A 23,371-nucleotide genomic window follows, 5' to 3' on the forward strand; every position below is an offset into this window, starting at 1 on the left:
TGGTGAAGACCGAAGGATGTGTTCCAACTATATGGGAATCACAGGTTCAACCTCCCCAGGAAAGTCTGTGCCAGGGTGCTGGAAAAGAGAGTCCATCTGTTTATCGAACATCAGATTCAGGAGTTGTCGTCCAAGGTTGCAGAACACTGGACCAGCTCTTTACCCTCTCAGGGAAATTTGAGGGTGCATGGGATGTACTTCTGGAGTATGGGGTGTCTGCCCCATTCTTTGCAAGAGCTTGGTCCACATAGCTAGCAATAAGTCAGACTCATTCTGGTAGGTGTGGACTCCACCAGGGCTGCCCTGGGTGCTGGCCCACCTTGGTGTTTCCCCAGAGAAGCTGGAGGAGGTGGTCAGGGAGAGTGAGGTCTGGGCTTCTCCAATTAGGCTGCTGGCCTTGTGAAGCAGAAGAAGATGGATGGACATTGACTCTACATCAATAACTTTAGCTTGTTTCTGTGAAAACAAACTAGTGCTTTATCTTTGTAGCTGGTTGTCACAACTACAGTACTTCATTTTTATCTTCCAAAGTTGTCAGCAGTTTTATGTGACATGCTTACGAGCTGCTTGGTGTCAGGTTGTGTTTGCATCACTTAGGTGATACATTACTTCAGCCTGAAAGTGTTTTTTCTCATCAGAGTTCCAGTGGTGCTCGTGTGTCAGCTGCCTCTCTTCCTTATCTTTCTTCCACAGATGATGTACTGTAGTTCTAACAGAGAATGAGGACTTCAGAGTGAGCATGCTGACAAGTAAAAGGGGAAAGCAAGAAAGAGTTTAGCAAGATAAAAGATCCTTTGTGGTTCCACTATAAAACAACACAAAGTTGCTGGTGTTCAAAACAAAGGAACATGCTCTACTGGTAATAATTCCTGGCATGCAAACAACTTGATGTGATCAGATTTGGCTATGAAAATGTTGCTCTGTGTCCTTTCTTTCTATTTTCTGGGGGAAAATAAATAAATATGACAGACAGATGACAAATTAAAGGACATTGTAGTGAGTGGATGCAGTGGCTGTGTTTAGCTGTGGATAGTGTTTTACTGGCATGGTTTGTGTCCACCTGTCTCTTCAGTTTAAAAGGTTATTGTAAATCAATACAAAATGGCTTTGAGTTGATCACCTTTAACCTACCTGAGTCAGAGACTCACCAGGCAAGGCAGGAAACTGCAGTGGGCTGCCAAACTTTAAGCTTTAGCAGTGGCAATGCTCAAAATTTGCAGTGACAGTGGGAGAGACCTGACTTGACCTGGCCCCGCCTGACTCAACTCATTCTGCTTACCGACCGAATGCAGTCTTTGAGCCTGAGGGACATACTGTAATAAACAGCATTTGCACAAATCATGGCCCCCAACCAATATTCACAATGTTTTTAGATGGTGTCAAAATAGTTATAACATAACTATGATGAATGCTGGTTGTAGAGGCCTCCTGTGAATTGTTGCCTGGCGCCTCAACCGACTCTAGAATTACCACTGAACAAAGCGGTCTCCTCCAAGGTGGAAGTGCTCCCATCCATATGATGTTAGAAAATGATTTGAATCATATGCTATGGTCTTTGCAGTCATCAGAACTCAAGCCACCTGAAAGTCTATTTGAGTTTCTGCAGAGAATCAATACCAAGATGCAGTGAAGGTCTTCTTTTGGCAAGGTAATAGCTCAATACATTAGTAGGATAATATTTTTTCCTTTACACTTGTTACCCACCATTAATTAGTTAGAGGTTAGACAAACAAAAGCTCACTCAGTTAAATCATGCAAATAATGAGCACATCTTTGTGTGTGAGCTGCCTTGTGTGCAGGGCAACAAGTACCAAACAAGCTGCAGGAAGGTACAGGAGACACAGAAGGTGCTTCTTACATGTTCTAAAATAAGTCTTATTTTTCTTTCCTCTCTGATGCAGCCTCCAATGAGGTCCTCTTCTCCTTTGACGTGGGTAATGGTCCATTGGAGGTTTCGGTGAAAGCTGGATCACCTCTGAATGACAACAGGTGGCATCGTATTCAAGCCGAGCGAAACGTTAAAGAGGCATCGCTTCGCCTCGACGAGCTTCCTGCTGTCACGCAGGAGGCGCCGGCTGATGGGCACATCCACCTGCAGCTGAACAGCCAGTTATTTATAGGTGTGCAATCAATTCAAAGCTGCTTTTTTTGAGGTCCCAACAAAAACAATGCGACATTTGGTTTTTACTCATGTAATTATTATTAGAGATTAGGATTTCTTTCATTTCAGTCCATGCTTGTTGTTGGAGCTGTCAGATTTCTACTTTTATTTCTTAAACTTTTTCAAATAGTCTGTTTTCTGCTCGGTCTTTGTTTCATTGTGTCCCTTATTTTTACACACAAAACCGCTCTGTGCTCATAGGGTACATTTTCATTGACCCCCTGGGAGGTTGGTGGATTTGCATTCTCGTCACAGAATATATAATCTTCCACGACTCCACACTTCCCTCATAGTGCACAAAGAACATATTGCATTGTCTGCTTATTGATCCGCATTGATGCTGACAGGTTTAAACAAGTCCACAGTAAAGCAGTTCTTGTTTCTAAACCTTACTTCGATATAAGCTTAATAGACTTAATAGAAAATCCCCACAAAGTGATAGAAATTCCCTGGGGATGTGTAGAAAAAAGTCACAGTTTTGTGGTCAGTGTCCTTGCAGTAACCTTGGTAGAGTGTTTGAACTCAGTCCATTAGTTAAGGTAGTCATTTCCTGACAGGTCCTGATGAAACTCTTGGCCCTGATACGAACCTCATCAACTCTGCAGCCATGGGAAACTGTTTATCTCATCATAACAGTCTTGAGATTGCCAGTTTGGCAGTCTGAGACAATTATAATGTTGCAGAGCGTGAACTCTGAGGACAGCTGGAGGTTGTGATGCGAAAACTCAGAAAACAATAACTTTTTGAGTTTAAATTCTGACCTGGAAGGAAAAAAAAAAAATTTTCCTGTCACTGTCAGCCAACCAGACAGGACAAGCAGACTGTCAGAGCGATTGGCAGGTCGCTAACTTTCTAGATAACAACAATCAGCTTGGTGCTGGGTGAGCAGAGCCACAGCCAGTGAAATGTCAATTTCTAGAATTTTTCACCTGCCAGTTTGGGTTTCATTGTGCTTCATTTTAAAAATTCAGTATGAAACCGATGACAGGCCTTTTTTTCTTGGAGGTGCAGAGTATGTTCTGCCATTAATAATAGAATCAGATCAGTCAGTTTTGCTTAAGAATTTGATAACACAGATTGTTTGTCATTCATGCGTGTCTGTACAGTATGAATGCATAAAAATCATATAGGTAGTGTTTTAGATTAAGATAAATTACATCTAAAAAGATAAAGCACTGCAAATATGTCTCCTAAGTTGCATTGTCCTGCAGCACTTTTATTTCACTGTGAATGATAAATATATAAAAATAAACTGGTTAAAATAGAGTTACATTCAGTTACATTCATAACTTTGTTAGTTCCAATTATCAAAATTATCTCTTTTTCACCTATTCATCAGGTAAATCCTAGACAACCTAAGACCAGGTGGCTAAAAATGTTCCCACAGACTGCCACAGTTAGAAAAGGTGTTTTCTTTTTTAAATTAGCAATAGATACATCAGCTTTCAAGAAGGGAGCCTTTCTGCATGTGCAAGAACCATATTTGCTAGATTAGTTTTATGGCAACTGTTTCTCAAATGCGAGGATTTGTGATTTATGCCACTGTGTTTAAATATATTTTGGGTCTTGGACAAACCTGCAATTTTTAACTTGTTCTCAAGGCAACTGTTAAATGTTTAAACATCACTGGGATTATATTATTTCACGTTGGTGGTTTGCACAGAAACATAAGTAGAATAAAATAGACAACAGAGAAAATTCATTACAGTGTATGCTTTTTTTTCTGTGTCTCCCCTGTGTGTTCAGGAGGCACAGCTTCAAGGCAGAAGGGCTTTCGAGGTTGCATCCGCTCTCTGCAGTTGAATGGCGTCACTCTGGACCTGGAGGAGAGAGCAAAGATCACCCCTGGGGTTCAGGCAGGATGCCCAGGCCATTGTAGCAGCTACGGTTCGCTGTGCCAAAATCAGGGTCGCTGTGTGGAGAGACCCACCAGCTTCTCCTGCGACTGCAGCTCATCCGCTTACACTGGACCTTTTTGCAACAAAGGTACAGAGACTTGGTCTTCAAGCTCAAAGATGCACAATGTCAAATTGAAAATTACATTAAAAATCACTTAAAAGCTTAAATTTGGGGTTTAATAATATGTAGCCTTGGGTCACTTTAGCAGTAGTGCAGTTCTTGTTCTTCCTCTATCAAAAGTCACATAATCCAAATTAACACAGGAACCTGAAGAATGAGTGTATCTTTTGAAATTTTTAAAAACCCAGTCAGCATCTCTTGAGCAACTGTAGTTGCTGACCTCCAACACAGCCACCTTCATATGCGCTACAGTGCAGCACTTGGATGGCCTATAAATAAAACACATATACAGTAATGTCATATATAAGTGAGGTCACACCCAGCTGTGCTGGGGCACACTCTGCATACTCTACTGTATATACACAAGGATTAGCTGAGAGGTTTGGTTTGTACATGTAGATGTACGACGACCAGTGTTGGAGACCAAAGTACAACCAAAAGTATTGCTATGATGTGCATCAGACGTGTGCTGTTTTTGCCTTTGAAATAGTAGTTTTAAAGATAAAGATTAGGAGATGCATCATAGACAAGTTGCACTTATCGACACTACTGTAATTGATTGTGACATGTTGGCCTTTCTGTTTATATTTATGAATTAGACAGGAATTATTTGCTAACCTTTAGCAATCCGTTTGAGAGTGATTGCAATCAGTCAAAGCTGGACAGCAATAGGAGACAAGTTGCTTCCCAATCAAAAGGCAATCAAAAGTGGTAACCCAGAGGCAGTGTCACATGCCCAACTTCAGATTAACTATTTGAAACTACTTGTAATCAGTTGGTGAATGTGTACAAACTCAACTGCACAGACTGGGATGTATTCAAGGTGCAGGACACTGACAATCGTGTCGCATTGGACAGTTACACCTCCACTGTCTTGGACTACATCTGTTTCTGTGTGGACAATGTAACAACTTGGAAACGATTCTGTGTGTTCCCTAATAATCCACCCTGGATGACACACGGAGTTCAACAACTTATTCGAACAAGGAACAACGCTTTCAAATCCGGGGACCAGGAGGCATACAGTGCTGCCAGGGCCAACCTGAGAAGAGGCATCAAGACTGCCAAGCAGCAGCACAGGAGGCGTATCGAGGCCAGGTTTGAGAACAACACAAACCCAAGGCAGGTCTGGGAGGGCATCAGGGCTATCACGGACTACAAAAGAAGAACACCATCACCCTCAGCCGACAGTTCTACTCTGGCTGAGGATCTAAATCTCTTTTATGCCCGTTTTGATAGGGAGAACACCGACCCTGTCCTGTCCCCTCTCCCCTCAACCGACCCTGCTCCGGTCCTGAGCACTCATGAGCTGAGGCGTGTGTTCCGGAGCATTAACACCAGGAAGGCGGCCGGGCCGGATGGAGTGCTGGGCCGGGTGCTAAAAGACTGTGCTGCGGACCTGGCGGACGTCTTCACCTCTATATATAACACCTCGCTGTCCTGTTCACTGGTACCATCCTGTTTCAAAGCAGCAACCATCGTTCCCATCCCAAAACAGTCAAATGTCACATGTCTGAACGATTTCAGACCTGTGGCACTCACCCCCATTCCCGCCAAATGCCTGGAGAGACTGGTCATTAAACACATCAGAGCTGCTTTTCCACCATCTCTGGACTCGCACCAGTTTGCATACAGGGAGAACCGGTCAACCGAGGATGCGATCGCCACAGTGCTGCACACATTACTGAAGCACTTGGAACACAGGAACACCTATGCACGGCTCCTCTTTGTAGACTACAGCTCGGCTTTTAATACCATCCGGCCATACAAACTCCGTCCCAAACTCCACCAACTGGGACTTAACTCCTCTCTGTGCAACTGGATTGTGGACTTCCTCACTAACCGTAGACAGAGTGTCAGAGTGGGTAAGAACACCTCTTCCACCCTTGTGGTCAACACCGGTGCCCCTCAGGGGTGTGTTCTGAGCCCTCTGCTATACACTCTCTTCACCCATGACTGTATTTCCTCCTGCGCGTCCAATCTCATTGTTAAGTTTGCAGATGACACTACAGTGCTCGGACTTATATCCAACAATGATGAGACAAACTATAGGACAGAGGTGCAACAACTAGAGTCATGGTGCCACGACAATAACTTGGTCTTAAACACCAAAAAGACCAAGGAGATCATTGTAGATTTCCGGAAGAGGGGTCATAACAACCATCTGCCTCTCTTCATTGGCAGTGAGGCGGTGGGGAGGGTGAGCAGTTTTAAATTCTTGGGGGTAACTGTGACCGAGGACCTGTCCTGGGGCAACCATATCACCTCAGTTGTACGGAAGGCCCAACAGCGCCTCTACTACCTGAGGAGACTGCGGAGCGCACACATTCCCAGATCTCTGATGTTGAACTTCTACAACTGTGCCATCAGCAGCGTTCTGACGTATGGATTTCTAGTATGGTTCCCCAGCTGCACCAAGGCCGATCAGCAAGCACTCCAGCGGGTGGTGAAAGAAGCTGGCAGAATTATTGGAACAAGTCTGCCAGAGATCAGTAATATCTTCCCCACTCGCTGTCTGAGGAGGGTGCACAGTATCCTGCGGGACCAACATCACCCTGCGCGCCACCTTTTCCATCTGCTGCCCTCAGGGAGAAGGTACAGGTCTATACAGGCCAGAACATCCAGACTGGCCAACAGCCTGTATCCACAGGCTGTGAGGCTCCTGAACTCTCTGCCCCCCTCTCACGGACAATAACCATATCCAACTTCTTAATAGCAATGAACTGGTCTGCATTGGTGCATCATATCTTTATTCTCTTCCCCCTCCTGCCCCCCCCCCCCCCCCTCTTTCTTAAATAGATAACTATCATATCTGATATCATATCTCACAGTACAATAATATTGAATGGGTTGCATTGTTGTATTTTGTCATGTTTCTCAGGTCTTTGTCTGAATTTCTACGAACATTATTGCTAAGGATTGTCTTATTGCATTGGAGTCACACTGGGTTAAATATGTACACTTGGGTTTTAAGGGGTATTTATTATTTTCTTCTTTTTTTTGGGTTGTATGGAAGCCCCAAACGCAATTTCATTGTTCTTGACAATGACAATAAATAAATAAATACTAAAAAAAAAATAAAAAATTAAAACGTATTTATAAAACACAAACAAGGTCAAAAAGTGCCTAAAATCAAGAGAAAATATAAATAAATAAAACAAATGAATGAACAACACTGTTAGAACATAAAAGATACAAGCTTACCAGCTACCTTTTCTATCACCTTAAAGCTACCAGTTTTTCCTGTCTTTAGCAGGTTGCTGTCCTATTTTCGGTTTAGTGTGACTGAGACATAGTGTACTATCACTTGTGTCTTCATTCTGAAAGGCAAAACTAAGTTTTAAAATCTACTCAAATCCTTTTTAAACTATGATGAAAAAGGATCAGTACCGCTGCTGACCAACACTGCTGCATGCAGGTGTATTTGATGTGGCATCTGCCGTCAAATCTAAGCCAAAATGCTTCGCATTCATTTTGGCTTGGTCCCGGCACTGAGAGTGCAAAAGCTTGCAACCTTAATGGCAGGAGTAAAGCCAGCCCAGGCAGGAGGAAAAGATAAGAGCCAAAGAGGAGACGTATTGATGTGGTGAGAGAGGAAGATCAGTTATGTTGACTTCTTAAAGAAGCCAAAAGAAGAGGAGGATTTTAAAATGGAAACCAGAAGCTTTGTGAAGATTTTCAACTGAACTTTTCTGACAAATGTTTCATTTTCCGAAAACTGTCAGTAAAGAAGCCCCTGCTGGGCATCCTGATGGAGGGATTCTGTCATAACACTAGTGCGCACCCATACTTCTTTTTATTTAAGTTATCAGAGAAATATTGAGTCATTACATCGGCATAGTAACACAGCTTATCTATATTCAGTTATTAACAATCCCAGCTGCGTTGCTTGTTATAACTCTGCATTTTTATCTACAGTGGAAATCATAACTCTGACATCCGACTCTGTTATAATTAGAGAGCCAGATTTGTTGTTTTTTTTTCACCTGTCAGCTGGTTTCCTGTGGCTGCCTTTTCACCAGCTCACTAATTAGGTGTTGTCAATGAAACCGAGGCACAGCACATTTAAATATATGAATCATTGATATTGTCTCTTGTGAGATTAGTTGTCAGTATAAAGACATATTATTTATAGCCATGTAAATCATACTATACAGTATCTGCAGAATGATGTGGTTCAGTGAAATGACACGACTGGGATAAAATGTTTCCGGGGCTTATTTATCAGGTATAATGTGTATGAAATGGTAAAGAAATGCTTGATGTGAGGAAGAAGAACTCCTAGCTAAAATCTAAAAGCTCAAGTAAAATCTTTCACAGCTTGTAAATTAATCATCTACATATTAAAATATAATGCCCGCCACAACTACTGCATAACTGCTGTAACTTCTATGTTTGTAATTCAATTTATCGACTTACTCCCTACAGAGGTTTCAGCCAGCTTCAAGTCAGAAACATCAGTCACCTATGCCTTCAAGGAGCAGATGGTGAACGAGCTGAACAGGAGCAGCAGCAGCAGCAGCTCCTTCCCCTCCTCCATCTACTCTGACATAACCCTAAAAGCAGAAAATGTGTCCCTGAGCTTCAGGACCAGCCAGAGTCCTGCTCTGCTCCTGTACGTCAGCTCCTACCACAGAGAGTACTTTGCTGTGCTGCTCAGCAAGCCAGGTGAGCACTGAGATCCTCTCTGTATTTTTAATAAGGAAAGTGTTCTTGCATCAAATACTTTGACTTGGCCTTTATAAAATAACCATGACCTTTTGTTGCTTATATTTATAAGTTGTAACAGTGGTGTTGTAGCATAAGGCAAAAATTGTAGCATCAGTTTCCTGTTTTTAGCTCGCAGGAGTGGCACCCAGTATGGTCGTCTGCTGCTGTAGCCCATATGATTCAGGGTTTGAGTTGTTATTTGCGTTACTGTTGCCTTACTATCAGCTCGATCAGTCTGTCTATTCTCCTCTGACATCAACCAGATGTGTTCAGTATTTACTCTTTTTTTAGACCATCTCTGTAAATCCTAGAGATGATTGTATGGGGAAAATCCCAGTAAATCACCTGCTTCTAAACCAGTAAGCTTCAGAACCAGCCCGGACAGTCTCATTCAAAGTCAATGACATCAAAATCAAGAATTCAGGCTATGAAGGCCTCATCCATAATTTCAGCTCGTCTCCGTTTGTCATCCTTCTTTTTTTTAATACAACGAGTCTTCCTGCCCTCACTCACCTTCTTTTTCCTATCATCAAGTTCCCCTCTTCTCTATTCCTGTTCACTTCTGTGTTTAATCAACTCACTGTGAGTTCAGCCAAAGAAAGAGACAAGAGGGGCCCATCTGAGTCGGAAAGGACAAAGAAGGCTGACAGACCTATTGAAAGTGGGATACCACCTAAATTAGCTGTAAATAGACTGCGAATCGGCTGCTTTAATAACCCAGGAGGAAGCTGATGACCAGGAGGTCACACAGTTTCCATGGTGATCAGGTAGTCAACATGACAATAAACTGAAGCACCCCATTAAAACTCTTGGACAAGCCTTTTCTGGTGAAAAGACTCTGTGCCAAGACTGCGAGCAGCTTGGTTGATGTGTCGCTGCTGCTGCTGTGCTGTTACTGCACCTGTGTAACATTTTTATTTTTGCTGTAGTTTTAAACAGGAAGATTATATTTCATCGCATGTCTAAATAAAGGATACGTCTGCTGAAATTCAGCACTTTTGTGATCGTCAATAAAAAAGATGATCAAGCCAATGATTAACCAATCTACCACCATGTTTTGGTGGGGCACTTGGGCTCAGAAGGCAAAGTTGGTCCCTGTCTCCTCTTGACTGCATGTTGAAATGTTCTAGAAAAAAGTAAGATACAAAGGTTTGTAAAATGGCATTTTAGTGTGAAAGTGCTTTAAATGGTCAGTAAGGCTAAAAAGTACTGCATGAACACCAGTCTATGCACCATTACAATTGACACCAATCAATATTTTCAGGTCTTGTTCTCTGCTGTCGTAAAGAGAGGCGAGTGTGAAGTCGTACACCAGATTGATTAAACTATTCCTGGATCTGTTCTTTGACAGAAAATGTCATCAGCTTCATCCTTTTGGCAGTTTTAGCCCACACCACACACATTGAGATGATTCTGGGACCGTAAACATGGTTTGCACTGTATTTGAATTTTAGTGGAAAAGTCAGCTCGTGAAATTTATCTTACTAATATTCAGTGTTTTGTTATGAAGCTAATGTTGTCTTGTAGGCTAACAGCTGTGAGTGAACACAGGTTTTGAAAATCCTGATGCTGAAGAATTTAGAGCTTAAAGCATTGCATTCAGGGAGCTACAATAGTGAAAATTATACTGAATACAGCTTGAATGTGGTAGTATCATTACATAATTTACCATAATTATACTTTTTTCTTGTTTTAAAAAGGTTAGAAGGAAGGGGCTTGTCTTCGGTAGCTGACTGAAATTCCTTTTATAAGCCGTGTTTCCACTTTTACGCTTATAATTCGTGAAACCAGTTGTTAAATCAGTGAGGCTCCACCTTCACTTTCAACCATTTAATATCAGACTGCTGAAATGACAGAATTAATACCTCTTATTTCATCTTGTTTATCTAATAACTCCACCGCTGAGCACATGTGGTTAATAAGTACATAAGAGGTAACAGGTGCACTGAAATTTGGGATTCATTCGTGGGATATTTTAGCTACCTGAAAGCGGTAAAAGTGAAAGAGTGATTTGACTGTCTGTAAACAGACTTATTCTAGTTTAGACCCATCTAGTAAAAGCATGGAAATGCCTTTTCCCACACTTGAACTGTTATTTCTACAGGAAAATGTGTTTTAGACAGCATTTTATAGGCTTTTTTTAGGGAGTCTCTACATCCATTCGTGGATGATGATAAGAGCGGAAATTAGCCTCGGGCACATACAGATAATATATTTCTAATAGACTGAACAAAAACAATGTGCATGCAAATTTCTCTTTTTTTCCACACAGTTTTAGTTGTGAATCTCTAGAGTTTTATACTTCTGGCACCTGGTGTTGTTAGTGATGGCTGAACCTTTCATCTTCAGTATTTGCTAACTTTTTACCACCTACTAGCTTAAAGCTTGCTGACAAACTCTCTCTGTGGAGTAATTTCAGTCTGTCAGCTCAGCAATCACCTCCCCTGACTTGTTAATCGTGGTCATGTGAACACACTTTATAACTGCCTTTGGCTCACTGCTGTTTCTTCACCTTTAATAAGCACGGTTCAGAAGCCAAACGGGTTTTAAAAGTATTAAATTGTTTAAAAAAAATTATTAGCAGAGCTGAAAATATGAATAATGCATGATTTGAAAGTTGGAACAGGTTTCTTTCTCACCCCCATTTTTTTTCTGCTGCTCTCACTTTGTCTCTCCTGTCATTGTTCTCATAAGCAAATTATTATTAAAGATATGCTGATATGAATAGGAGTAAACTAAAAATAATGTGTTTAAATTCGCAGTGGATGACGGAACATTTGCTTTTGAGAAAAGCCTGATCAGCAACACATCTTCCTACAACCAATGGAGATCAGTCATTATTCATTTAAAAAAGGTGTGAGGAAAATCAAAGTACTTCATGCTGTAGAGAGCCTGGCTTTTCCAAATACTGAATTATTTCGGGATATTTTTTGGATCATTGTTCAGTTGCTAATACCCTTGAAGAGCTAGATCTTTTGAATTAATATAATCTTCAATATATTCATGATTATATAATGAGGCATGTTTATGGAGAAAATTTGATTGGGTCTATTTTTAATATAAATAGGAAGATGGCTTTTAAAATGCTACAAACGTAAAAGGTTTATGTTTGGAATTAAGTCATGAAGGTTTGAAATTAGGAATTGTGCACTCACCGGCTGCTTAGTTACAGTTTTTATAGTACTGGTTAGGAATATGTTTTGTCTATAAAAATCTCTCAATTCTTCGTGACACCTTTATACTCCATTCTCATGCTAGGTTTGAACTTCAGCAGCAGAACTTCTAAAGCCCCCCTTATTTTAAGCACAGGCTGGAGGATCCAGAACAAGGACCTCTGGAGCATTTAAAAAGGTTTAATGGAGTGAATAACACCAATATAGAGAGCTGTCAAAATGTCAAAAGAGGAAGCACATCAAGTAAATGTGATGAAAATGGCAACAGAGAGTGGACAAGGAGGGAAGTGGAAAAACCTTTGCAGAAGAGCAAAAAATCACTCAAATGTTATCAGAATCAGAATCAGAATACTTTATTAATCCCTAGAGAAATTTTGTGGGTTACAGTTGCTAAAGAACAGTAGCATTAACAATAACAAATTAGACTATTTATCAATATAATATGTTAATATATGAGGAATAGCACAATATATACAACAAATACAAGTCACCAAGTAATAAATATTCAGGGTTGACAGATGTGATTATAAATAAATATCAATAAATTGACAGCAACATTACAGAGTAAGAACGAGTATGTGCAAAAAGGATGTAACCATTGCTTGATACCACACTGATAGCAAAATCAAGGGGAGAGTAAGTGACACGACCGCATTATATATGCAACAGGTTGATGAGTGGATGAGATCAGGCAGAAACAACATAAACAGTTCTGAGACATGACAAAAACTATTTACTGGATGTAGACACTCCTCCACTTCATAATTTGCATCTAAATTTGCCATTTACACCTCAAGTTATTAGACACTGCAATTGAGACTTTTCTAGGGAAGAAGTGCAATTTTCATTAACACATAAGTGGAGGAAAGGAAATGTGAGTTTCCAGAAAGATGGCTCGAATAACTTTCAAAGCAAAAAAGCAACAGAGGATCATATAAACAATCCTACAATGAAAGCACACTATTATATAAATGAAGTTACTGATAACATTCACAGTAAAGTTGAAAAGGTAAACTGTGCATATTGACAGTGGTGTGTGAGTTTGAAAACAGAAAATGTAAATCTTGGCTGTTTTTGTTTCATATTAACCTCCTAAGACTGGAACTCTTTCATGGCATGCATTTTTAATTTCTCTTTGCTATTTGGGCTGATTGGGACCTGATGAATGTGAAAACAAAGAATTGCCTGATTTTTATTTTTTACCTGATTTTTGTTTCTGACAAAAATGATCCACATATGAGGACATTCATTTTAAATTTCAAAAGAACAGTGGCAGTATAATGTCCTCGTAAGTGGATATCAGGCCCCTGTGGGGCAAAATTTGTTTTTTTGGGTCTAGACAACCCAAAATGTGATGTCTACATATGTTGACGCCAGGTCCTAGGAGGTTAAGAATTATTTTTTTATTTCTTCTTCACCTTATAAAGTTCAGCATGCTCTTGAAAATGAGCATCACATAGTCTAGAATATGCATGAGATCCACACCAGCCACACAAAAATCAGTTGGTATGAAGGAATTCCAATACTTAATTTGGTATTTTAATATCTAACGCCAGCTTATTAAAAGAAAGGCAGGGACAATGAATCCACACAATGGACAGAGATGGCAAAGAGGAAGGATGCATGGCGGCAATGAAAGCTTTCTTTTTTGAATATAATCGGAGAAGAATATCTCTTATGTAAGGTGATTTTAGGTGATTTTAGACAATATTTTCTTCAACTACAGGAGCTTTTGAAACTTCCCATTTAAACATGTATTCAATGTTATTCAGTCCTGTCTTTTGTGCCACACAGAAATATAGCAGTTTACTGTGCTGTTGCTAACCACAGATAAGCTAGAGGTGAGGTACAGACTGGACAGCAGCAAAGATGCAGAGATACTGAGGAGCAAAGTGAAGAACCTCGCCGACCGACAGCTGCATGTTATTACCATCAGTCGACTGGCAGACGTTGTCTCTATGCAGGTAACACACACGTGCAAACAAAAAGCACTCAACCCGTCTTCTTAGTCAATAATAAACAATAAGTCAGCCTCTGTCAGCGGAAAAAGCAACAGACAGGAGGTTTATGAAATAAAACCTCTCTGAAAATCAGTATTTACATTATATCATTTGTTGTATATACCAAAGTACTTACTAACTATTCAAGTGTTGGCGTTTATTTGAAAGCCCGTTTTGAAGGGAAACTTTTATTTTCTGTCAGATTGACCAGAATCCCAAAGAGGACTTCAACCTGAAATCTGGTGTAGAATTCAATGGCATAAGGTCGCTGGTTCTTGGCAGTGTGCACGGTAAGTGAGACAGCAAGGCCTTTCAGGCTGAAGAGCACTCAGACAGAATATTATTTTTTCTGCTATATCAGACAATAAGGCTTTCAAACCTTTCCTCACTGGTTCCCTCACTGGAGGCGGTGTTGTCTAGACTATAGGGTGTATACGACACAAGGTTTGCTTTCAGTTTTACTGCACAAAATGACAAGAACAAAACTCCTTCCAGGCCAGAAACAACTATTCCCTGCTGTTAACATAACACCAGCTTTACTACAACTTTACAACTTCATTAAGTGCTAACCATAGACAGTATACAAAATGAAAGCTGCTGTGACATCACCCACCGGTTCCTGAAAGACTGAGACGAATGTTTCTGCCATTGCAATCTTGGTTGCATTCAGTTTTCTGTTTTTGAGACTTCTAGATCATCTATGTATATTTTCCCCTTCTGAAAAAACTAAATCAATTGCTTAATATTTTTTTAAGGAATTTTTAAAAAAAAGCCAGATGCAGCAAAATACATTGCAAGTTAAATTATTTTTATGCAAATTCATCAGATGGCTTAATAAAACTTCTGTTTTATAAACATTTGAATTTTCTGGCAACTATTTAATCATTCAGGCTTTAAAGGGTTAAAGCTGTGTGTCCCGACTCCAGCCAAGCAGCTAAAGCTTGACTTTCAACAAGTAACAAAATCAGTGACCTCAAATGCACTAAGATTCGTTTCAGGGTCACGTCACAGGCAAAAAGTACAGAGGAGACAATGAGCCAAAGAACAGAAAAGCTTCATATGTGTCTTCATGCTTTCTTGAGTATTTTGGGACTTTTTTGTTTTGTTTTGTTGGATCCTCCAGTAACCTTGTTTTTGTTCCCAGCCATTTGTCAGCATTATTTGTCCTTTTTTTTGTCTTTGTATAAAACATTTGATCATTTGTAACAACTAAATGTACGACATTAGCATCTTTAATAGAAGGTTCATTGATGCCAGTTTTTACCTCATAGCGAAACTGCATCAGTAACCTCATCATTGTCATCTTCTCCTAGTAATTATGAGTGCATTGTAGTGGAGTTAATAGACCTCAGACTATTTGGAAGAGAGAAAACCAGACACTGATTATTTGGTCAATACTCTAAATCAGCCGCTGCACCTACCACTTTGAAGCAATATTCTTTCAGCTTGTTTTCTTATTATCTGCTTTTGTTATGCCCAAAGTATTATTTTTCCTTTTTGTTCTTTAGCAGAGTTACAGTAGCACTGCTAAAGCAAAATCAATTTTTAAAAAGTGAAGTAATCACCATCCTTACTGTACATTTTATAAAACATCACAGTCTGTGTGCTTGTCTTTTCTCTATAGATTCTGAAGGGTTGGATCCGGACTTGGCTCAGATTGCTTCTCTGGGTTTCACTGGCTGTCTATCTGCTGTCTTCTTTAACTCCATCAGCCCTCTGAAAGCTGCTCTGCTCCACCCAAAAACTAGTCCAGTTACCGTAACTGGTCCGCTGATCCAGTCCATTTGTGGCTTTACTTCAGCCAACCTCTCTCATGCAACAGAAACCACACACTATCTATCAGGTAAGAGGGTTATTTCCTTGCTCTCTTTATTGGTATTGGAGATTGAAGGAGATTGGAGTGGTGGCAATGATGGTCAAACTGTGTCTCCAACACAGTTTTGTTCTGTCCCTCGCATGGCTTCAGATCACGCAGAGAGAATTTCAGAAGCAGAGCATGTTGTCTGCATGGGGTCATCTGTTTTGAGAGTTGACTGGATTTTCTCTGCTGTTCCTGTATCTGACTTCCTGCTCCCCTTATCTGATTTGTTCAGCTTGAAATGGCTTACATAAAAAAATAGAGCTGGTGCTGTTTGCGTGACGCAGAGTGATTTGCTTTGAAATCACTGGCTGATTTCTTTTCTTTTCAGGTGCTTTTTATTTTTGTTTCTTTGGACACCTCAGTTTAGGCATCTAATTCAGGCCTCTTTACACTAACTCTGCATGTTGCAAAGTGTCAGTTAGCTTGTGCATGTGCATGTGGCATCAGGAGATCCTTTAAAAGCATCCATATGGGACGAGTTAAGAATGACACCACTGCTACTGCCACAGCAGAAATGCCAAAGGACACCCGAGACAGCAAGTGTTTTGCCAAATGAGAATGAAAATTAGAAAGGACTGGTGTGTCATGGGCAGAAAAAGTATTACTTACTTTCACTTTAGACCGTATATGTGTTTAAAACTATTAATACGTTTTGAAAATATAATATTGTGTCTCTACCAATGATATCTGAATTTCTAAAGCTGCACATCCTATTTAATGAGCTGTTGCTTCCTCAGTTGTGTTATATGCAGATCTGGAACCACGCATAACGACGAAACATCCGTTTTTTTATGCCAGCCTCTACAGATGTTCTTTTTACAATTGCAAATGCATGTGTCAGGGAAAGGAATTAAATGTAATGACATTATCCTGGTGGTTTGCATAATTAGAACATCATCCAAATAGCTTTGAATATCATCATAAATGCAATGTCTGGTCTCCCCCTGCAGATTTTCAAATAAACACTGCTACAAAAAAAAGAAAAGAAAGATGCTAAACTGCTTACCACTCAGACTTATCATGTCTCAGGTTTCTGCACAGCGGAGCAACAACAGTCATAAAGGTCATGTGCTATTCTTGTAAAAGTCAGCCTAAACGTATTACAGAAAATAAAGGCATATATTAAAACACAGATTTGTAGTTAGGGGACAACGCTTGGACATGTCTCATCTGTGAAAGCTACAGCATCCTCCACACAGGTCAGATAGTGAGTAGCAAACACATCCTCCAATATTTGTAATGTTCCTTTACCGCACAGCCACGGGATTATGTTTCCCATCAGACTCAAATAATTAATATTACTGAAATTCCTATCATAGGCACTTCTGTGTGGGTGATACCTCTCCAACTTCATGATGTGGATGACTCTAATGCTGTTGTGCACTGCAGTAACGGCTAGAAAATGAGGCAATTAATTTGAACCAGTGGTGAGAGTGTGCGTTGTCATATCCTTCCCCTGTGGTCACTCATCTAATCCACTCTGAAGTCCCACCGTAGATGATTCCTGTTTCCCCCTCTCTGCATTCTCTTTTCAGCATGTCGCAATATCTATTTTTTGCCTCACTAATGGCCATCCTTTCCTTCCTTATTTTTCTTTTTCTCTTATCTATTCTCTGTACTTTATTTCATCATCTTCTTTCAGTTCCCCTGTGATGCTTGTGCTGCAAATTCCCTCTTTTCTCTTTCATATTTTCATTCTCCCTGCACCTTTTCTTCTATGTCTCTGTTCTGCAGGCCAGTCTGGATCAGTGGGAACAGGTCAGCCTTTAGTGAATGCCATCAGGAGTGACTCAGCTCTCATCGGAGGTACTGTGGCAGCAACCTGTTTCAATGTGGCTCTGCCATTATCATCAATCATGAGACAGAAACTGTGTACAAAGCCAACGGGGATAATGTGATGTCAAGTCAGTTAATAGACAGTTTCAAACTTGTTCTCCTATCACATCTTTTTTCCTTTATTGGAATTCATTTATACCTTTCTTTTGACACACCTCAGTGCAGAGGAACTGGCATTGAAATGATGATTAAAACTGAACTGCATGTTGTGCAAATGAAAGCCCACAGCTGCCTCTCAAACAGCTTGACTGTGTCTGAATACACAAAGGAAAACATGGCTAATTAGAATACAAATTACGTTCGACTCCAAGTACAATTCCTGTCAGTTTTTGTTATTGCTAACATCAGTGTAGATACCTTCTAATAGCTCAAATTGCCCAGGGAGCCTGGAGAAAATGTGGACCCTGCAGTACTAATGATGAAGCAAAGCAATTTTGTTTCCTGTGTCTGTTGGGCCACTGACCACTCGCCTTCAGATAGGAGTTTTATTTCATAATGTTTTGTTTCCAGTTTGGCTCTCCGGTGATAATTTATTCCAATTGAAAATAAGACAAAAGCACTCAATTGTAACCAGTTTAGTTTCCTGAATCTGCTTTCATTGTAGAACAGCAATGAATAGTTTCAGCCTTTTTCAGGAGTTTCCAGAGGTTGTGTGTGTCCTGCATTATGATTTGCATAAAGTAGTCCAGATGGTGGGCACATGCCATAAGTCTATAACTGGTTTTATTTCAATATGTAAAGGATTAAGAGAGTTGCAGTTATTTTTACAAGAAGAAATGTAAAGATGTATGCAAACTTGAAGAAACTTTTAATTTCAGCTTTGACAATTAACAGGTGTTAACAATTCATGATGCATAAAACGTTTTTTCTTTTGATCACATACAGTTCTGACATATTTTAAACTGTTGCAGGTATATTTTCAGCAACATATTATAAAATAATATCTCACCTCCATGTTACACATATGGCTGGGTGTTTCATTAGAGACTGCTGCTCCTTTTTCTCCCGACTCTCTTTCCTTTACTGACAGCTTGTGTACACCGTACTTGTGGTTCTGATGAATCATGTAAAGCAAACAAAAGAAAATTATGACATCCTTAGAACAGGGTGATATGTGCTGTGGCTTTCTGTGGAAGTCTTGTGAAAGACAAAAAAAATGTCCCAATAAGGCCAATTGAAATTCCCTGAAATGTTCAAAACTCAGTCCAATCCACAAATTGCTGGCTTGAGAATTTCACAAGTTTTTCATTAGACATGAAGAAAAAGCAGAAACATAGACTCAAACAGATTGTCTCTACGAACACTGACTTTTAGGAAAAATGCTAGTGTGATACCAAGAAATTATGAAGAAGAGTTTTCATTTTTATCAAAGGCAAAAAAATATGCTTTGAATTTCAAAATGACATTTTTAAAACTGTTCCATTAACACTGTTCAGGTGTGTTAATGGAATTGTTCACTGTTCACTTTTTATTTTTGTGAGTCAAATCAGAACTTTTTGATTGCACCTCATAGTTGCATACCCTGTATTTGCTTTTTTAAGTAAGGCTGCCGTTGTCGTATACAGTTTGCATGGAAGAAGTCTCCAACAATTCTCTATGTCTACAGAACTGGAGCCTAAGCTAAGGGATGTTCCTATTGGCTGCTTTAAGGCACTTTAGTATCAGCTTTTCAGACTGAGAAGTTACATCCACTGTTTATGTGAAGTCTATGGTTGATGTCCTTAACATATACTTATATTGCCTCTGCCATACTGTTATAACTTTGTCCATTTATTTGCTTTGCAGGTGTGATAGCTGTGGTGATCTTTGTAACCGTCTCTTCATTAGCCATAATGGCCCGATTCCTCTACAGGAGGAAATGCACATGTCAGCGCCAGGAAGTAAAAACAGTGAAACCCGAAGACAATCCAGAGTTGCCATTCAGAAGTCGGATCACTTCACAGAACGGTCCCACTGAGAACCAGAAGGAATATTTTATTTAAGTGACGGTTCAACTTGCTTCTGACCTGGCAGTGTTGGAGCTGAGGGGACAGACAGAGATAGAGATGCCTTGTCAAGCCTCAGTGCTTTACACAACAAACTGAGCCTGACTACTGGCTCAACAAGACAGGAAGACACAGACAGAAACTCATGTTCTTTCATTTTGTTTGCTTTGTTTTTGCTTCTATGGTAGTGTTTTTAAACAGACTCTAAAGATGGTCATATGTCAATATCATCAGTGGAAAAACTGTACATAGAAAATGATGTAAATGTTACAATTCTGACTTTATATCAACCAATCTTGTGATTATTGAAAGAACAGGACAAGAACAGGAATGATGTTGATAATGAATGTCTGCTGTTTTGTCAGTGAGCTCAGTTCATTTATTTTAATGTTATATTTCATGGTGGGAAAGAAAAGTGTATCTGTTCACAATGAACATGTTTGTGTTCTCTTTTCTTTAACATCTGTTATTCATGCTTCTTTCATTGTTACACAAAGCAAAGTGTGGCTTGTATTCATTTTCTGAAATCTGTTATCTGAACAAAGGTGGAAACCACAGATTGGTAGAAGTTGAGGTACTGATTTAACTTCTTTGCTCAAGTAAGTAAAAACCAAAAGGCTTTGGTTATGTAAGGACATTGCTGACTATTTTGGTTCAACGATAGCGGACTAATGTCTTCATTTTCTCTCACGATGTCACTTTTCTCTAGCGCAGGCATGTCTTTGCTTTCCACTCATATTCCCTGCATATATGTTTTTCGTCTTTCATCTCTATCACATCTTTTTATATCACGCATGATAAACACCAGTAATGGATACACCACACTTCATTACTTCCCGCCTCCGGTTCCTATGAAGGCATTCCACTTTTTGTCCCAATATCATTTTTTTCCTTTTATCTGAAAGTCAGTTAAGTATGAACAACATTTTTATGTATCAACTGGCGCAGACCAATGGACTATATGAAAAATGTATAACATAAATATTATATTTTGAGCCAAGTACCTCCAACCCACTCTCTGGCCAAATAAAAAACCCAAATTGCTCCTATAAGTTTCACCTTCATTGAAAACAACTTGTTTAGGTTTATCAAGGTTTGGTTTAACAACACAAGAAATATATTGCTGTACTATGTAAAATATTTTGTCAACCCATCACTCCACCCCAATCTCCTTTCTGTGGAAGGTTAGTGAGATTTGAAAAACCTCATCTAAATTCTTCAGTTTCTCTCATTGTGTTCATTGCTCTTAGCCGGGAATGGTGTGAAAATTAAATGTAGTGAACCGCTTGCACACACAGTATATGGTCATGTTTTTGCTGAGAACATTGTAAGTTGTCTTTTTCTATGGTGTATTTTAAGCAAGGACTGGATTTCAGTTTTATTGTATTTTCTCTTTTCATCCCAGATGTCATTAGATTTTATTAGCGGATTCAGCAGCATCTTCGTGTGCAAGTTAAAAATTTTCATTAAAAAAGTGAGTAAATGACCCCTACGATAAACCCGAGTTGAACTGAGGAGAAGTCGTGGAAGTGTGTTTCAGTGATGGCACCAAATGCTTGAAGACGATGCAGGGCATGCTGGGAAAAACGACATAGCTTTATCACTCCACTACATGTAGAAGCATGCAGACGGGCCTGGAGGATGTGGATGTAATGAAGAACAGAAGACCAAATAATAATGTTGATTAAATGCAAAACCACAGACTAAAGAGGACACTGAATCAGTTTATATAGTGTGAACTCTTTAGTGAATGTCGTGTTGAGTTGTTTTGAAGAGTACTTTTCAAGGTGGTGTTGATAGGTTTGGTTCTCTTCTAGTAGTGCTTCACTTCTGAACTATAGCAGCACAATCCTTTTTAATCGTACTGAAGGTTTACTGTGGTGTTAGTGAGTTAGAGTGACCTGCTGTTAGAGTTTAATTTGTACAGCTATTTTAGTAACAAACACGGTTTTTTGTCGTTGAATTGAAAATAAATGATCTTTTTCTGAAGTGGCTTTATCTTTTCTTTCACCTGAATTATAACCCTGCAATTTTATTGCATTATTAACCTTTTTGTTCTGTTACTGAAGCTGTAATTTTTCCATCACTGACTCCATTAACATGAGCACAGTCTCTGCGAAATGGTACAGAGTAGAGTTGAATCGATGAACATGAGCTTTAGAGCTTGATCAATGAGCGGCTTTTAGTACTTGCAAGACGCTCCATCAATTGAGATTTAGACAGCTAATGTCTGAATCAATTATTTCTCTGTTAAATTAAGTCGAAACAGCAAATTTAATTACCATACATTTACATCTCTGAATGTTAGGCTCTATAAAAGTTAGGTGGGACTTTTTCTTCGCCATGTGACATTTCTAATGGATATGAATATGCATCTATCTGCAGAGAGGAGATAACTTCACCGTTTGCTGCTTTGTGATGCATTCAGGTGCAGAAGATGTCGATGTGCACCTAGCCTCTCTCCGAGCTATAACAATAACACGTGAACACAAAGCTTTGACATGACTGTGCTTCCCACGATTGCTGTCCACCTACTTTGTATGCACTCACACACATACACACACATGCCATGACGATTCAGGTGACAGCAGCTGGGTGGTTGTCAGCAGGTATTATTTACAGGAAGAGACACATCGGTGCCTCTAATAGCACCTCATTAGGGAGAACAAGAAAAGGACTTGTTGTAATGACACATGCTGCGGCACTCGGAGGGAAACAAATCAGATCACGAGTCAAGATTATTGTCAGTTATTTGAGGTAAAGCAAGTTTTCAGCAATGTGTGAATGCGTGACAATGCTGATGTTATTCTGATTGCTTAAATTAGATTTGATGATTACCTAAGGAGATACTGACACCAAAACTGTGAGTTTGGTTTGGTTTGAGAAATTGCTATTGTTTTTGTAAGCCAATGAAGCAGATGGAATCTGATTTTCTAAGAAGGCGAGGGAAGAAAAACAGAATCGACTATTATTGCATGGTGATGGAAAGACTGTCTAAAAGCTTTTTTTAAGCTTTAATTTAATAGGGACAATGTAGTTTAACACTGGTCCAAAACAGAGCATGGAACTGATGTACTGCACAGAGTTTACAAGTATTGCTTTTTTCCAACTGTGGTCCCCTATTGGGCTTTTGTATACATAGTACACAGATAGAGAAGATTTACAGTGTTTAATTACATAAAGCCAAAATACACCATATTCACAAGACCATTGTGATACCAATCATCTCTGATTGGGGTTTTAGGTTTTGTCAAGTCAGCAGTAATCTCCTCAGACACGCTTGGGAAGTACTTAAACTGTAAAAAGCAGTACATTATATATACAGTCTGGATTACAGACAGCCATGTGTAATTTGTAAATCTCATGGGAGTTTACCAATATAAACTCACTTACTTGTGTAAAAATTCCCATCATCATAAATACCATCATCACTGACTTTGTGTTTCTGCATGCACTGTAAACATGAGGGAGAAAAGGGTGTCCACAATGTGCATGCAGGTTTTTGATACTGTAAGAATCTGCTGTTGACAGACTCGAGATCCTGCTGTGACTCGTGTCAGCTGGTCAGCGATGTTAAAGAAACCTCGCTGACAGCATGCAGACCTTCTGTGCTTGCACACCAACAG

General features: G+C 39.7%; 1 protein-coding gene across 1 annotated transcript in view; it reads left to right on the forward strand.

Annotated features, from left to right (window-relative positions):
* The window catches only part of LOC147315894 (contactin-associated protein-like 4), a 99,312-nt gene extending 77,612 nt beyond the window's left edge, over positions 1-21,700 (forward strand). The window contains exons 17-24 of the mRNA XM_086258874.1: positions 1,902-2,120; positions 3,908-4,147; positions 8,609-8,848; positions 13,894-14,027; positions 14,266-14,353; positions 15,688-15,906; positions 17,659-17,730; positions 19,546-21,700. Coding sequence (XP_086115000.1) covers positions 1,902-2,120; positions 3,908-4,147; positions 8,609-8,848; positions 13,894-14,027; positions 14,266-14,353; positions 15,688-15,906; positions 17,659-17,730; positions 19,546-19,742 — 1,409 coding nt within the window. The 3' untranslated portion in view covers positions 19,743-21,700. The remainder of the gene's footprint in view (positions 1-1,901; positions 2,121-3,907; positions 4,148-8,608; positions 8,849-13,893; positions 14,028-14,265; positions 14,354-15,687; positions 15,907-17,658; positions 17,731-19,545) is intronic.
* The last annotated feature ends 1,671 nt before the right edge of the window (positions 21,701-23,371 follow it).

This window comes from Aulonocara sp. 'chitande type north' Nkhata Bay, linkage group LG13, assembly GCF_057382095.1.
Source record: "Aulonocara sp. 'chitande type north' Nkhata Bay isolate Kocher_YH1m ecotype deep benthic linkage group LG13, A_spYH_male_GT1.1, whole genome shotgun sequence".
NCBI classification, from domain to species: Eukaryota; Metazoa; Chordata; class Actinopteri; order Cichliformes; family Cichlidae; genus Aulonocara; species Aulonocara sp. 'chitande type north' Nkhata Bay.